Genomic DNA, 18,056 nt, shown 5'->3' with positions numbered 1-18,056 from the left:
ATGACAAATAATAAGACATGAACTTGAAAGAGAGACTGCCTGACCTGTGTAGGGGACATGGAACAGCCAGACAAAAGTGAACATGTCCCTGCTGGAACATTATTTATTTTTGTATCATTTAATTCCTGTTTGATGTGAAACTCTGATTGAATCAGTATCATTTTGCGATTTACTCAGGATCTGAATGCCACATACAATCTGCCCTGAAATTAGATTCCCACCTTCTCTTTCGATTCTAAAGCCCTGATGGTTAAACTGATGAGGAGAGTGTTAAACTGTGCTTTGGGGCACATAGCAATACACAGATGGTCTCTCTCATTATCCCAAAGGCGAAATAGTCATCTTGATATGAAAAGAGTAGGGGGAAAAATTGTCAGTAAAAAATGTTTCTGAGTGTCATTGAATCTTGTCGCTCATAAAATAACAGAGGTGGTTTAGTAAAAAATACACACCATGGACAAATTAGTTTATTATACATATTTATTTATTTGCTTTATTTAACCTTATTTAACTAGGCAAGTCGGTTAAGAACAAATTCTTATTTTACAATGACGGACCACCCCAGCCAAACCCTCCCCTAACCCGGACGATGCTAGACCAGTTGTGCACCGCCCCATGAGACTCCTGGTCACGGCCGGTTGTGATACAGCCCAGGATCAAACCAGGGTCTGTAGTGATGCATCTAGCACTGAGATGCAGTGTCTTAGACCGCTGCGCCACTCGGGAGCCTTAAAACATAGACTTTTGGGGAAAACATTGCTCACCCTACTGAATTAGCTTGCATTATCTAATCAATATGTAGCCTACTCATATTTGTATTGTTTGGTTGGAACCTGATTTCAGTGGCTAAACAGAAATACATATTGATTGTGGACGTTGTTGTATCACTTGATTAGAACTGATAACTACATTTATATTGACAAGGAAATCGAGTCAGGCTGCATTATTTTGAGATGTACTTCTTTGTAAAGTCTCAGATTTGATTAGATTACTATTTCCTTTCATTTTGTAAACTTAATCACATGGAAACTAAGGTTGAGTGGCACCGCCTGGATGTGGTCATCAGCATCATCATCACTACACAAACAAAATGACTCTTACACCTTGCTATTCTTTATGAAGCAACCAAACACCTTCTTTGGAACATACAAAATACTCTTCCTTCTCATCTCTAAACTTTCTCTGCTCTTTCTTCTTTGTCTCAACAGGAAAAAGGAAACATTGCAGTTATATTTAATGTCGGAACGGACGACATAAATATCGAGGAGACAGCAAAGTTTGTAAATGATGGAAAGTACCATATAGTGAAGTTTACGCGGAGTGGCGGTAACGCCACACTACAGGTGGATGACCTACCTGTCATAGAGCGCTATCCCACAGGTAAGACACGCCTTATTACCTTCCCAGCATCCTCTCTGCTCACAGTGCTCTCTACCATAGTCTGAATGTACCTGTGCTTGAAATGACCAAGAAGGGCAACTGTTGTCAGGAAAGGTTGATATTGAGGTTAAATATTGGGCTATTTTAAATGGTGTATGAAATGATGTTGTTTTGTTGGTTGGTGTGTCTTATATATATATATATATATATATATACTGTGCTTCTTTCTCATGATAATATCATCTGGTTTTCGAGACAGTATCCTTTCAAATGTCAACATGTCAGGAGAACGATGACTGTCTGGTTGAGAAGGCTTTAAATGTCAACGCTTGGGGGGTCTTGAATTCACAACATTTGAACTGCTAAAAAGGCTTTGACAAAGGCTACAGACGATCCAAGTCAGGTGAATTATTTAACATGTCTCAATATAGGTGACAGCGTTTGTCATACAGGTTAATGTAACCAGGAAATTAAAACATTTTGTTACCTATTAACACCTGTTGCTTTCACTGAAGTAAGTCAAGACAGCAAATTCTGGTGAATTCTGGCATATTTAGGCATATCTTAAATGGTGAAACTATGGTATGGGATGGCATTTTATTTCCATGACAATTTCCTACTGTCCACTAGGGGCAACACGAATGGGTTCAATCCCAGTGCTAGACGCTTGTTTTGTTTTTTTTGTGTTTGAACCATATTCCAAACCTAAACGTTTACCTTAAACACTTGGAATCAATGCCTAAACTTAACCCTAATTCCTAAATCTCGGAATGAATCAACTTTACCCTAATGCCAAAATCTCTGAATGAATTCCTCATTTTAGTCTAGGTTAGTTTCGGTTAAACTTTTGCGCATTTGACTGACTGATGACATATGCAAAATATACTCTAATTAAAATAGCAACGCATTCGATAATCTACAGAAGGCACCACAGATGGCCCCACACGCCATAATTAAAAGGGCCAGCCATGACATATCTCTGTTGCGGCAGTTATCGCCAAGTTTCTTTGGAGATTGTGTTGCAAAATGGTCTACTCTAAGTAAATGTAATAGTTAAGTGAATCCAGGGGATATTTGTTCTTAAGATGCCATTAATTGACATAACGATTGAAATATTGGAATGGCCATGTCTCTTCCTGTGATATCAGTTCCTCTAAGGATTAACGTCTATCCTCTGGACAAACATCATGAAGGGAGACTCAATGATGCCTGCAATGGCAAACATTTTCACTGTATTCTTATAATATCAGATGTATAAGATATAATATTAACATATTACCCACTCTCTGCCATGACAGTTCTCATTCAAAGAGCCTTTGGGGGAGGGGACTAGTTTATAGGGGCAGGGTGTAAGACAAGGGAAGGGGCTTGAGTAATAGGGAAGGAGCAAGGTTACAGCAAACATGACGATAGTCTGGCTCAGGCATGAAATACAAACAAGAATCCGACAAGGACAGGAACAGAAACAGAGAGAGATATAGGGACCTAATCAGAGGGAAAAAGGGAACAGGTGGGAAACGGGGTGAATGGGTAGTTAGAGGAGACAAGGAACAGCTGGGAGAAAGCGGGGGAGAAAAGGTAACCTAACAACGACCAGCAGAGGGAGACAGGGTGAAGGGAAAGGACAGAGACAAGACACAACATGACAGTACCCCCCCACTCACCGAGCGCCTCCTGGCGCACTCGAGGAGGAAACCTGGCGGCAACGGAGGAAATCCTCGATCAGCGCACGGTCCAGCACGTCCCGAGAGGGAACCCAACTCCTCTCCTCAGGACCGTACCCCTCCCAATCGACAAGGTACTGGTGACCACGGCCCCGAGGACGCATGTCCAAAATCCTGCGGACCCTGTAGATGGGTGCGCCCTCGACAAGGATGGGGGGGGGGGGGGGGGGGGGAAGACGAGCGGGGGCGCGAAGAACGGGCTTAATACAGGAGACATGGAAGACCGGGTGGACGCGACGAAGGTATCGCGGAAGAAGAAGTCGAACTGCGACAGGATTAATGACCCGAGAAATACGGAACGGACCAATGAACCGCGGGGTCAACTTGCGAGAAGCCGTCTTAAGGGGAAGGTTCTGAGTGGAGAGCCAAACTCTCTGACCGCGACAATATCTAGGACTCTTAGTTCTACGCTTATTAGCAGCCCTCACAGTCTGCGTCCTATAACGGCAAAGTGCAGACCTGACCCTCTTCCAGGTGCGCTCGCAACGTTGGACAAAAGCCTGAGCGGAGGGGACGCTGGACTCGGCGAACTGAGATGAGAACAGCGGAGGCTGGTACCCGAGGCTACTCTGAAAAGGAGATAGCCCGGTCGCAGACGAAGGAAGCGAGTTGTGGGCGTATTCTGCCCAGGGGAGCTGTTCTGACCAAGACGCAGGGTTGCGAAAAGAAAGACTGCGTAAGATGCGACCAATAGTCTGATTGGCCCGTTCTGCTTGACCGTTAGACTGGGGGTGAAAGCCGGAAGAGAGACTGACGGAAGCCCCAATCAAACGGCAAAACTCCCTCCAAAATTGAGACGTGAATTGCGGACCTCTGTCCGAAACGACGTCTGACGGAAGGCCATGAATTCTGAAAACACTCTCGATGATGATTTGTGCCGTCTCTTTAGCAGAAGGAAGCTTAGCAAGGGGAATGAAATGGGCCGCCTTAGAGAACCTATCGACAACCGTAAGAATAACAGTCTTCCCCGCTGACGAAGGCAGTCCGGTGACAAAATCTAAGGCGATGTGAGACCACGGTCGAGAGGGAATAGGAAGCGGCCTGAGACGGCCGGCAGGAGGAGAGTTACCAGACTTAGTCTGCGCGCAGACCGAACAAGCAGCCACGAAACGACGCGTGTCATGCTCCCGGGTGGGCCACCAAAAACGCTGGCGAATGGAAGCAAGCGTACCCCGAACGCCAGGGTGGCCGGCTAACTTGGCAGAGTGAGCCCACTGAAGAACGGCCAGACGAGTAGGAACGGGAACGAAAAGAAGGTTCCTAGGACAAGCGCGCGGCGACGGAGTGTGAGTGAGCGCTTGTTTTACCTGCCTCTCAATTCCCCAGACAGTCAACCCGACAACACGCCCCTCAGGGAGAATCCCCTCGGGGTCAGTGGAGGCTACTGAAGAACTGAAGAGACGAGACAAAGCATCAGGCTTGGTGTTCTTAGAGCCCGGACGATAAGAAATCACGAACTCGAAACGAGCGAAAAACAGCGCCCAACGCGCCTGACGCGCATTAAGTCGTTTGGCAGAACGGATGTACTCAAGGTTCCTATGGTCAGTCCAAACGACAAAAGGAACGGTCGCCCCCTCCAACCACTGTCGCCATTCGCCTAGGGCTAACCGGATGGCGAGCAGTTCGCGGTTACCCACATCATAGTTACGTTCCGACGGCGACAGGCGATGAGAAAAATACGCGCATGGGTGGACCTTGTCGTCAGAGAGGGAGCGCTGAGAAAGAATGGCTCCCACGCCCACCTCTGACGCGTCAACCTCGACAACGAACTGTCTAGAGACGTCAGGTGTAACAAGGATAGGAGCGGATGTAAAACGATTCTTGAGGAGATCAAAAGCTCCCTGGGCGGAAACGGACCACTTAAAGCACGTCTTGACAGAAGTAAGGGCTGTGAGAGGAGCGGCCACCTGACCGAAATTACGGATGAAACGACGATAGAAGTTCGCGAAGCCGAGAAAGCGCTGCAGCTCGACGCGTGACTTAGGGACGGGCCAATCAATGACAGCTTGGACTTTAGCGGGATCCATCTTAATGCCTTCAGCGGAAATAACAGAACCGAGAAATGTGACGGAGGAGGCATGAAAAGTGCACTTCTCAGCCTTCACAAAAAGACAATTCTCTAAAAGGCGCTGGAGGACACGTCGAACGTGCTGAACATGAATGGTTGCGTTTCAAACATATAAACGACACACCCTACTCCACTTATCCTCGCCTTATGCCCTTGGGGAAATCCCCGCGGCCATCTTTGCCGTCGGTCCAAACAATTAGCCAAGCAAGGGAAGTTGGCAACGTAAGCCCCTCAGCCCTCCTCAGCCCTCCGAGTTTGTGAGTGTACAATTCTGTTCACTCCGGGGCCTGAAACGCCCCATAATTCAATTCACAATGATTGTATATCCACTAACAAAACTCAGCCAAAACTTAAAACCAACATCAATATGGAGAACTGAACATACAAGTGTAATAAAACATTTATGTAAATAAGTTGGAAATTGTGCTACTAATGCACATGACGGCACAAACGCGTATCGTAAAAGTAATGATGTTTTTGTTTGGTTAGCTTTTGAAACGTTAGCTAGCGCATACAACTTTCCCTGACATCTTATGCATTGTAATTTTCAATTTACCTGATATTGTCGGATGGCTAGCATTTGATGTCTGCGGATGCGTTGTCTTCTAGCCAAGACATGAAATGCAATCATAATTGACTGTAGCGCAAACAAAGCACACACAACAGTTACCAGTGGTTCCATGGTGACTGAAAACACAACCATGGGACACATTTCTGGGAAATGCAAGCGTCAACTCATCATACATCATGATGCGTCATCAGAAGTGTCCACTTAATTTGAGGGCTGAGGGGAGAGGGTGTGTCTTTTACATGTTTGGAATACAGCCCTTGCCTTGTATAGGGCTCCAACAGGCCTCCCTGAATGGGGTGAACCGCTCATACAAAATATTAGAAATCGCTTGGAAAGAAACTATGGTATATGAAAAAAAGTCACGGGTACAACACTGTGTCTGCGGTCCAAACACTTAAAAGACACACCCTATCCCCTCAGCCCTCAAATGAAGTGGACACTTCTGATGACGTATAATGACGAGTATACACTTGCAGGGCAAGGGGCGAGGGAGGAAGGAATGATTTTTAAATGGACCATCCTTGGCCGGAAATACATCACTCGTTCATCTAGCAATGATTGTGTTTTCAGCCACCGGTAGCTTGTGGGTGCTTTATATGTGCTACAGTCAATTATGAGTGCATGTCTACTTATATTAAATATATAATTATTAATATACACCTACTGTATGATAGCTAGCAAATGAATTAACTTCTGAAGAAGGAAACTGTTTTATTTCTACAATTTCCAAAAGATAACCAAACAAAAACATATTTACTTTTTACAAGAACTGTTTGTGTCGTCATGTGTATTAGTAGCACAATTTCTAAATTATTTGCATTTGTTTTTACTTACACTTGTATGTTGACTTCTCCATTGATGATGTTTTTAAGTTTTCTCTGACTTTTCTTAGCGGATGTGCAGTCGATGCAAATTTAATTATGGGGCGTTTCAGGCCCTGTAGTGAACATAATTGTACACTTGCAAACTCGACAAAAAATTATGGCTGAGGTGCTGATGTTGCAAACTTCCCTTGCTTGGCTAATAATTTGGACCGTCCTCCAAGACGCCGACGGGGATTCCCCCAAGGGCATAAGGCGAGGGTAAGTGGACAAGGGTGTGTCTATTATGAGTTTGAACTGCAGCGGTCTGCATAGTCCAATCACAGAGCAGATACAAGTCACATGTTCTTTTAGCAAACACATGATGTCACTCGATAGCTGCTATATTGTCCAATTACAAAGCAGATACAAGTCATGTGAGGAACCAATATACACAGGCAGTAAGGAAAGCAAAGGCTAGCTTTCTCAAACAGACATTTGCATCCTGTAGCACAAACTCCAAAAAGTTCTGGGACACTGTAAAGTCCATGGAAAATAAGAGCACCTCCTTCCAGCTGCCCACTGCACTGAGGCTAGGAAGCACTGTCACCACCGATAAATCTACGATAATCAAGAATTTCAATAAGCATTTATCTACGGCTGGCCATGCTTTCCACCTGGCTACCCCTGCCCCGGTCAACAGCTCTCCCCTCCCCACAGCAACTTGCCGAAGCCTCCACCATTTCTCCTTCACCCAAATCCAGATAGCTGATGCTCTGAAAGAGCTGCAAAATCTGGACCCCTACAAATCAGCCGGGCTAGACAATCTTTCTAAAATTATCCGCCACAATTGTTGCAACCCCTATTACTAGCCTGTTCAACCTCTTTCTGAGATCCCTAAAGATTGGAAAGCTGCCGCGGTAATCCCCCTCTTCAATGTGGGTGACACTCTAGAGCCAAACTGTTACAGACCTATATCTATCCTACTCTGCCTTTCTAAAGTCTTTGAAAGTCAAGTTAACAAACAGATCACCGACCATTTTGAATACCACCGTACCTTCTCCGCTATGTAATCTGGTTTCCGAGCTGGTCATGGGTGCACCTCAGCCACGCCTCAGCCACGCTCAAGGTCCTAAATGATATCATAACAATACTGTGCAGCCGTATTCATCGAATTGGCCAAGGCTTTCAACTCTGTCAATCACCACATTCTTATCAGCAGACTCAACAGCCTTGGTTTCTCAAATGACTGCCTCGCCTGGTTCACCAACTACTCCTCATATAGAGTTCAGTGTGTCAAATCGGAAGGCCTGTTGTCCGGACCTCTGGCAGTCTTTATGGGGGTGCCACAGGGTTCAATTCTCAGGCCGACTCTTTTCTCTTTATACATCAATGATGTCGCTCTTGCTGCGGGTGATTCTCTGACCCACCTCTACGCAGACGACACCATTCTGTATACTTCTGGCCATTCTTTGGACACTGTGTTAACAAACCTCCAGACGAGCTTCAATGCCATTCAACACTTCTTCCGTGGCCTCCAACAGCTCTTAAATGCAAATAAAACTAAATGCATGCTCTTCAACCGATCGCTGCCCGTACCTGCCCGCCCGTCTAGCGTCTAGCATCACTACTCTGGACGGTTCTGACTTAGAATATGTGGACAACTACAAATACCTAGGTGTCTGGTTAGACTGTAAACTCTCTTTCCAGAATCACATTAAGCATCTCCAATCCAAAATTAAATCTAGAATTAGCTTCCTATTTTGCAACAAAGCATCCTTCACTCATGCTGCCAAACATACCCTCGTAAAACTGACTATCCTACCGATCCTTGACTTCGGCGATATAATTTACAAAATAGCCTCCAACACTCTACACAGCAAATTAGATGTAGTCTATCACAGTGCCATCCATTTTGTCACCAAAGCCCCATATACTACACCACCACTGCGAACTGTATGCTCTCGTTGGCTGGCCCTCGCTTCATATTCATCGCCAAACCCACTGGCTACAGATCATCTATAAGTCTTTGCTAGGTAAAGCCCTGCCTTATCTCAGCTCACTGGTCACCATAGCAGCACGCGCTCCAGCAGGTATATTTCACTGGTCACCCCCAAAGCCAACTCCTCTTTGGCCTTCTTTCCTTCCAGTTCTCTGCTGCCAAAGACTGGAATGAATTGCAAACTTCACTGAAGCTGGAGACTTCTATCTCCCTCACTAACTTTAAGCACCAGCTGTCAGAGCAGCTTATCAATCATTGCAATTGTACACAGCCCATCTGTAAATAGCCCGCCGAACTACCTCATCCCTGTATTGTTTTTTATTTTTTTGCTCCTTTGCACCCCAGTATCTCTACTTGCACATTCTATCACTCCAGTGTTTAATTGCTAAATTGTAATTATTTCACCACTATAGCCTATTTATTGCCTTACCTCCCTAACCTTACTACATTTGCACACACTGTATCTATACTTTTATATTGTGTTATTGACCGTAAGTTTGTTTATCCCATGTGTAACTGTGTTGTTTGTGTCGCACTGCTTTGCTCTATCTTGGCCACATCACAGTTGTAAATGAGAACTTGTTCTCAACTGGCCTATCTGGTTAAATAAAGGTGAAATAAAATCTATTTAAAAAAATCTGTTAGGGAACAAGTGATTCGCTAATAGATCACGTGACTTGTATCTGCTCTGTGATTGGACGATACAGACCGTGAGGCTCATGGTTATTGTAGGTTTTGGTGCTCTTTGAAACAGAAACTGATGGTAAAAACATGATTTCTCAACACAGCAGTTGAAACATTCATAATCGATGGGCACTACATCAACATACAAATTGTTTTAATATCTCTGTATGAAATAGGACATCTACGTTGGCACAGTAATATTGTTAGCGCTAATGTATTGATAATATATCACAAATATTTGATATCACCACTGGTTTTGAGGATTAAGAATCCACTTCTGGAATTCCTCGTAGCAGCCCTATGTGAGGAGAGGAGACATAGGGGAGGGGCATAGCTCATAGGATCAGGATTGCCTGAGTCTAACTCAACCATCTTGGCATGAGTACAAACCAGAGATGATTTCAACCTGTCTCTCCCACCTCTCCTTCTTCTGTATTGTTTGTTGACCTTTTCAGGCGGCCCAGTGCTTTCACCCACACTAAAGAGGGTTTTTATGGCTGGGGACAGATTCACTCGTCACTCCTCGCCTCAGGTAGATGGGGGGAAATTAATGTCTTGTGACGTGCAGTGAACATGGAGGAACACAGAATACACCGTAGGGTTAATAGACTGACTGGCTCTATGGTTTCTATAAGATCTTAGCTGTGCAATAGAGAGACTCACTGTTCCACAGACACATAGACGGACAGGCACACAGACGGACAGGCACACAGATAGACAGGCACACAGGCAGACAGGCACACAGACAGACAGAAACACAGACTGACAGAAAGACAGACGGGCAGGCACACAGATAGACAGGCACACAGGCAGACAGGCACACAGACGGACAGGCACACAGACGGACAGAAACACAGACGGACAGGCACACAGACGGACAGACAGACTATGGCTGACGTTTTACTTTCTCCCAACCAATTGTGCAATTTTTTTTTTTTTTTTCGTTTTGTGTAACTTATTTTTTAACTTATTGTGTACATAATGTTGCTGCTACCATCTCTTATGACTGAAAAGAACTTCTGTACATCAGAAAAGCGATTACTTACCACGGACTGGAAGAAACCTTTTCCTTTAAAGAGTCCATCGAGAAGGATATCCTGCTTTCACTGAAACAGGCCAAGATCCACGCCTTTTGCATGAAGAAAAGACGCAAGAAAAGGGGATGCAGATCGGGGATCCTTCTGAGAATCCGGAGGCGAGCGAGTAAACTCCCAATGCCTTCCATTCTTCTTCCTAACGTGCAATCGTTAGAAAATAACATTGATGACCTAATATTAAGATTATCCTACCAAAGGGACATTAAAAACTGCAACATCTTGTGTTTCACCGAGATGTGGCTGAACAAAGAAATGGACAATATAGAGCTGGCAGGATTTTCCATCCACCGGCAGAACAGAGACGCTACCTCTGGTAAAACGAGGGGTGGGGGTGTGTGTCTTTTTGTCAATATCAGCTGGTGCACCATGTTTAATATTAAAGAAGTCTTGAGGTATTGCTCTCCTGAGGTAGAGTACCTTATGACAAGCTGTCGACCACACTATCTACCAGGAGAGTTCTCAACTGTATTATTCGTAGCCATCTATTTACCACCACAAAGCGAAGCTGGCACTAAAACCGCTCTCAGCCAACTCTATAAGGTCATAAGCAAAGAAGAAAATGCTAACCCAGAAGCGGCGCTCCTAGTGGCCGGGGACTTTAATGCAGGCAAACTTAAATCAGTTCTACCTAATTTTTACCAGCATGTCACATGTGCAACAAGGGACAAAAATCACCTTTACTCCACACACAGAGACCCATACAAAGCTGTCCCCCGCCCTCCATTTGGCAATTCTGACCATAATTCTATCCTCCTGATTCCTGCTTACATGCAAAAACTAAAGCAGGAAGTACCAGTGACTCACTCAATACGGAAGTGGTCAGATGACGCGGATGCTACACTACAGGACTGTTTTGTTAGCACAGACTGGAATATGTTCCCGGGAGTCATCCAATCGCATTGAGGAATACACCACCTCAGCCATCGGCTTCATCAATAAGTGCATCGATGATGCCCCCCCCCCCCCCCCCCCCCCCCAGTGACTGTATGTACATATCCCAACCAGAAGCCATAGATTACAGGCAACATCTGCATCGAGCTAAAGGCTATTGCTGCTACTTTCTAGGAGCGGGAGACTAATCCGGGCGCTTATAAGAAATCCCGCTATGCCCTCAGATGAATCAAACAAGCAAAGCGTCAATACAGGATTAAGATTGAATCCTACTACACCGGCTCTGACTCTCATCGGATATGGCAGGGCTTGAAAACTATTACGGACTACAAAGGGAAACCCAGACACGAGCTGCCCAGTGACGCGAGCCTGCCAGACGAGCTAAATGCCATTTATGCTCGCTTCGAGGCAAGCAACACTGAAGCATGCACAAGAGCACCAGCTCTTCTGGATGACTGTGTGATAATGCTCTCGGTAGCCATGTGAACCAAACCTTTAATAAACAGGTCAATATTCACAAAGCCACCGGGCGAGACGGATTACCAGGACGTGTACTCAAAGCATCTGTCAAGTGTCTTCACTGACATTTTCAACCTCTCCCTGACCAAGTCTATAATACCTATATGTTTCAAGCAGACCACCATAGTCCCCCTGCCTAAATGATTACCGCCCCATGGCACTCACAGCGGAAGTGCTTTGAAAGGATGGTCAACAGCATTCTCCCAGACACCCCTGACCCACTCCAATTCACATACCGCCCCAACAGATCGACAGATGACACAATCTCAATCGCACTCCACACTGCCCTTTCTCACCTGGACAAAAGGAACACCTATGTGAGAATGCTGTTCATTGACCACAGCTCAGCGTTCAACACTATAGTGCCCACGAAGTGCATTACTAAGCTAAGGACTCTGGGACTAAACACCTCCCTCTGCAACCTGCACTTCCTGACGGTCCACCCCCAGGTGGTAAGAGTAGGCAACAACACATCTGCCATGCTGATCCTCAAAATGGGGGCCCCTCAGGGGTGTGTGCTCACTTCCCTCCTGTACTCCCTGTTCACTCATGACTGCACGGCCAGGCACAACTCCAACACCATCATTATAGACTGTTTTCTCTGCTAACGCACGGGAAGCAGTACCGGAGCGCCAAGTCTAGGACCAAAAGGCTAGACTGCTGAACAATTCATAAAAATCGCCACCGGACTATTTACATTGACCCCCACCCCTCTTGTACACTGCTGCTACTCGCTGTTTGTTTGTTACCTAAGCAGAGTCACTTCACCCCCACCTACATGTACATTACCTCATCTAACCTGTACCCCTGCACACTGACTTGGTACCGGTGCCCCCTGTATATAGCCTCGTTATTGTTATTCTTATTGTGTTACTTTTTATTATTACTTTTTATTTTCGCCTACTTGGTAAATATTTTCATCTTCTTGAACTGCATTGTTGGTTAAGGGCTTGGAAGTAAGCATTTCACGTTAAAGTCTACACTTGTTGTATTCGGCGCATGTTGCAAATAAAGTTTGATTTGATTTGAAACACACAGACAGACAGAAACACACACACACACATACATACTGTATTTACACGTGCACACAAAGACGCATACCCACACGCACACACACATTAATACTGTAAGTCTTTAGGATATTTGAACACTTTTTACTCATTTGGTTACTCTCTGAGACAGCCCCTTTGTGGCTTTGCCCCAAAAAACTGAAATACTCAAAAATACTCTGAAGATTCATCGTTGCACAGAACTACTTCTAGAAGGAAGTGGATTAATTTAGTTGAAGGTTGGTTAGCTCTCTAATCAATTCAGTCACTGGTTTTCATTTGGTGTATAGAGAACAGTAATTACAAATCATTCACTTACCAACAATATTTCTCAACGGCAGACTAAACTCACAGAGGGAAAGACAGAAATAATTGTGTTCAAGAACTCCTCCGGAATGTCTGAGTCAAGAGTCTAGAATGAATTGGCTGTCTAAATCTGCAATCGGACTCAAGCCCATATTTTACAAAGAAAATATATTATTTAACCTATTATATAACGGTCCATATCAGCGAAGTCTAAATGAAATACTTGTCAGCTAAACATTCACATTGAGTTATCATTTTTAGTTTTATTTCCTAACCAATATATTGGAATGACCTTCATTATCAAACATGCAATTAAATAACAAGTACAACACTTGCTACTTTGAACTGATTAAACATCATTTGTGTGGCTACAGCTTATTTCCAATGGAAGTGGTTTCTTTAGCCATTGTCAATAAGTACACATAAGTGCATGGTGAATGCAGACACAGACACATCTTATTGAGAAGCTTTGGTTGGTATTTTCTGGACCTCATTTATAAACGAGAGACATATTATGCACACACAAACATGATTGACATTTCCTCCATCTCCAAAACTAAATGAGCAGTCCTGTTTATTTTCTTTTTTCATTTGACCTTGATATGGACTTCTGTAAAAGGCCATGAAATGAATGTAACTTTCCGAATAAAGTTTTTCAAAGTCATCGCAAAAAAATATATATATAAATCTTAAGTGAGCTTAATTTGATTTGTGCCACTTTACCATAGTCAGCTCTATGATACCACTGATAAACCACCCGAATGAATTTAAATGTAACTAAAAATGGGGGAGGGAAGAGGAGTTAGGAGAGAGATAAGAAGAACTGTGTCTAGTAATTACATATCCTTGTATTTCACATCTAGCAGAAAAAATGCTGAACATATGATGGTGATATATTATTATAAACCTACAGCCTTAACAAAGACTGTCCTACTGGTGTCACTCATTGTAATTCTGGCTTTGTTGGACATCTTTGACTTTACAGGGCACATCTTTGACTTTACAGGGCACATCTTTGACTTTACAGGGCACATCTTTGACTTTACAGGGCACATCTTTGACTTTACAGGGCACATCTTTGACTTTACAGGGCACATCTTTGACTTTACAGGGCACATCTTTGACTTTACAGGGCACATCTTTGACTTTACAGGGCACATCTTTGACTTTACAGGGCACATCTTTGACTTTACAGGGCACATCTTTGACTTTACAGGGCACATCTTTGACTTTACAGGGCACATCTTTGACTTTACAGGGCACATCTTTGACTTTACAGGGCACATCTTTGACTTTACAGGGCACATCTTTGACTTTACAGGGCACATCTTTGACTTTACAGGGCACATCTTTGATAATTATATAAAATAACGTCAAACATGGATATGCAGTCCAATATTATGTTACAACGGTAGTTTTGAATTTCCAAACAAGATCTAATCAACAGACGCATATTCAAATTATATATTTTTTCAATAGGGGATGAGAGGGAATGTCTCATTTGATTCTAAATCATTATTGACATTTCTTACCAGATTCAAGTCCTAACTAGTTAACTACCAGTAAAAAAAATGGCTAGTTCAATGCAAACATCCTAGAGTAAATGATGCCCTGTGTGAGTATTATCTCTGCTTACATGCCATCCTATAACACAAGTCAATTACTTCTAATCACAATTACTGTACAGCATCCCCCTCCCTTTTCCCGAGCCCTCCCCACTTAACTATCCCTAATACTGTATTTCTCCCAGCTCCTCTATGTGTTGATGAGCCTCCATCAATGCCTCTGTCAGTCTGGCAATAGGCAATTGGGTACCATTTGGGATGCAGACTGTCACAGACCGAGGCAGAACTACAGGCAGCAGGGTAATGGCCGCCCCCCAGCCACTGGCCACTGGCAGGTTCCAGAGTGACATCATAATAAGAGCAGACGCTGAGGATATGGAATGATGACAAAAAGAAAGAGAGAGAGAGAGAGAGAGAGAGAGAGAGAGAGGCAGAGAGAAAAAAAGATGGGAAGATAGAGAAATAGAGAGAGAGATTCGGGGAGATAAATATATATATATACGTATATAGAGATAGAGAGAGAGAGATAGAGAGAGATAGAGAGAGAGAGAGAGAGAGAGAGAGAGAGAGAGAGAGAGAGGCAGAGAGAAAAAAAGATGGGAAGATAGAGAAATAGAGAGAGAGATTCGGGGAGATAAATATATATATATATACGTATATAGAGATAGAGAGAGAGAGAGAGAGAGAGAGAGAGAGAGAGAGAGAGAGAGAGAGCGAGGGAGAGAGAGAGAGAGAGAGAGAGAGAGAGAGAGAGAGAGAGAGAGAGAGAGAGAGAGAGAGAGAGAGAGAGAGAGAGAGAGAGCGAGGGAGAGAGAGAGAGAGAGAGAGAGAGAGAGAGAGAGAGAGAGAGAGAGAGAGAAAAATATTAAAAGGGTGGAGGAATGGAGGGGATCACCATTGTGAAAAGCAGGGGGGAATAATTGCACCACAAGTGCCTTCCCTGGTATAATCTCATTAAAAGGTCACATCATACCCATTTATTGAGGCATTAGAATGTCCTTAGCCCAATTATCAGAGGCTCCGTGTGCATTCCAAATGACACCATATTTTCTAAATACTGCACTTCTTTTGACCAGAGTCCTATGGGTTTCCCTATTGGCCCTGGTCAAAAGTAGTGCACTATAAAGGGGAATAGGGTGCCATTTGGGAAGTAGATGCAGACTCAAAATAACCCATCCATTTGTCTTAGATGCCCAGTTCTCTTTCCTTTCTCTCGTTCTTTTTCCTTCTTCCCCTTTCGTTCCCTCTTTATGTGGAGTACAAAAGAGTTGGACAGGCAGCCTCAGAAATCAGACCCTCTTCCTTATCCAGAGTCTGGGTCATGGAAGTCATACCATAACAATGGTGCTGTCAAGCCCAGAGGGTACTGTAGCAGGGTAGCAGACACACACACACACACACACACACACACACACACACACACACACACACATATTCTGTCTGCGTGAGGCCCAGAGGGTACAGTAGCAGGGTAGTAAACTACTCTGTTGGAGGGAACAGCTAATGCTAAAAGCCTGTCTACCACACAGCACACAAAGAGAATGGACTAGGGAGCCCTGGCCTTATTCTTCTACTGTTATCAGAGCATGATGCACTTACAAAGCTCCCTTGCTCTCTTTAACTCCGCTCTCTCATTCCCTTTCTCACTCTCTCCATCCTACCCTCCCTCCTCTTTTGATCTTGATCCCTTCTTTCCTCTATCTTTCTCATTACTGCTCACTCTTTGTCTCTTTCTCTCCCCCTCTCCTTCTCTTGATCTCTTTCTCATATCCCCCCTCTCTCTTTCTCTTCTCCCTCTCCGTCCCTTCTCCTCTCAGGGTCAGACCCGGAAGGGGAAGGTTTGATTTGTTTCTGCTCTTTTAGCCATGGCTGCAGGAGCAGTAATGAATCAGAAGTAGTGAACAATCAGTAATGACACGCAACGCCATCCACGTGGCAGGCAGTCGATTGTATTATTCTGTCTGCGCTGGTTTACAAACACACACACACACTGTATTCTGTCTCTGTGAGCTCCAGTTCAATCTAGTGTACAACCAATCAGACCATTGGTGAGTCCAAATGAAAAGCTACAAAACAATAAACAGTGCACTGGCGCTTTCTTATGCCCAAGTCCCTTATATATATAAAAAATAAAACGTATTTAATAATATCAGACAAATTCTTCCATCTCCATCTTCTCCTCCTGCTTAATTCTTTCCCAGCCCTCTCTCTAAAGGAACAGTGGAAGAAACCATTTTCATATTTTGTTCATTTAATGTGGAGCAGAGAGCGAGGGGGCGTTGTTCTCAGAGCTTGTAATGAGATGAAAGCCAGGTCTTATCTGACCACTTTATTAACACAAAGAAAACAAGAAGCATGGGTGAGCCAGGTCAACTGAGACTGGGGGGACAGGGGGGGCGTCTCAGTCCCAATCACTGCTGTCTGGAGGTGGGAGATAAGGTAGAGGTTTGTCCCTGTACCGTCGTTCCCTTGCCCAGATCACCATGTACTCTGTCTAGAACAGAATGAATGGGTACGATGAATGGGTATGGGTGTTGCTGTGTTTAAAACCAGAGCACAGCATCGTTTTGTTAGTATATAAAAACAAATGTCCCTGAAGTGTAATTGATATCGCTATCACACTTAAATTAATCAGAGTTTTAATACAGAAAGAGAGGATGGAGAGAGTAGTACTATGGTCCATAGTATGAAAAAACCATAGCGTCTGATTACCTGCAGTAGCTACATACAGTATACAGCATGTGTACTACTCGGTGTGTGTGTGTGTGTGTGTGCGTGTGTCTTTGTTTGTCTCCTCACCCTCCCAAGACTCTCGCTCTCTCTCTTTCTCTCTCAGGGGTCTTACATAGTGTTTACATGTCTTGCCAATAGCCTAAAAAGGAGACTGTACAATTTTCTCAACCCTATCATTTGAAGAGAGATTACTCTTTTGTCAGAAGATAACTGGGAGGCATAAACATACAGAAAGAATTGCAGCTTGTCATGAAATAAAGAAAGCAGTAAAAAAGTAATAGGAATCCAGAATGAGAGTTGCTCTCTCCCGCAGCGTGCTCTGCTTCGTCCTACACGACCCACATCTTCCCTCCCTCACTCCATTCCTCCTTCTCTCTTCTCCCTCCCTCGCTTCCCTGACCTCTCTGTATCCTAGGGGTTGAGAAGAACCAGGGCTCTTCCTCCTACTGACCACTCCTCTCCTCTCAGATAACACAACCTGGACCCTCGGGGGTGACAAACAAAGTGAAAAAGCTGGCCCAACCAACCAACATTCTGGCACTGTCATATAGCTTTGACAGAAGGGATGAAGGCCCATCAATAGCCAAACCCTCCCTCCCGCCAAACTGACTATGTCCCAATAACAATACTACTGTAGTAATCCACAGAATACATGCCCAATAGCATT

General features: G+C 44.3%; 1 protein-coding gene across 13 annotated transcripts in view; it reads left to right on the top strand.

Annotated features, from left to right (window-relative positions):
• Positions 1-18,056, top strand: part of LOC139376886 (neurexin-1a-like) — a 574,009-nt gene that overhangs the window by 462,487 nt on the left and 93,466 nt on the right. For all 13 annotated transcript variants that reach the window (XM_071119862.1, XM_071119864.1, XM_071119861.1 and 10 more), the window contains one exon: positions 1,209-1,380. In XM_071119862.1, coding sequence (XP_070975963.1) covers positions 1,209-1,380 — 172 coding nt within the window. The remainder of the gene's footprint in view (positions 1-1,208; positions 1,381-18,056) is intronic.

This window comes from Oncorhynchus clarkii, chromosome 20, assembly GCF_045791955.1.
Source record: "Oncorhynchus clarkii lewisi isolate Uvic-CL-2024 chromosome 20, UVic_Ocla_1.0, whole genome shotgun sequence".
Lineage (NCBI taxonomy): Eukaryota > Metazoa > Chordata > Actinopteri > Salmoniformes > Salmonidae > Oncorhynchus > Oncorhynchus clarkii.
Note: the sequence above shows the minus strand (reverse complement) of the source record. Positions and strands in the feature narration are given on the sequence as shown.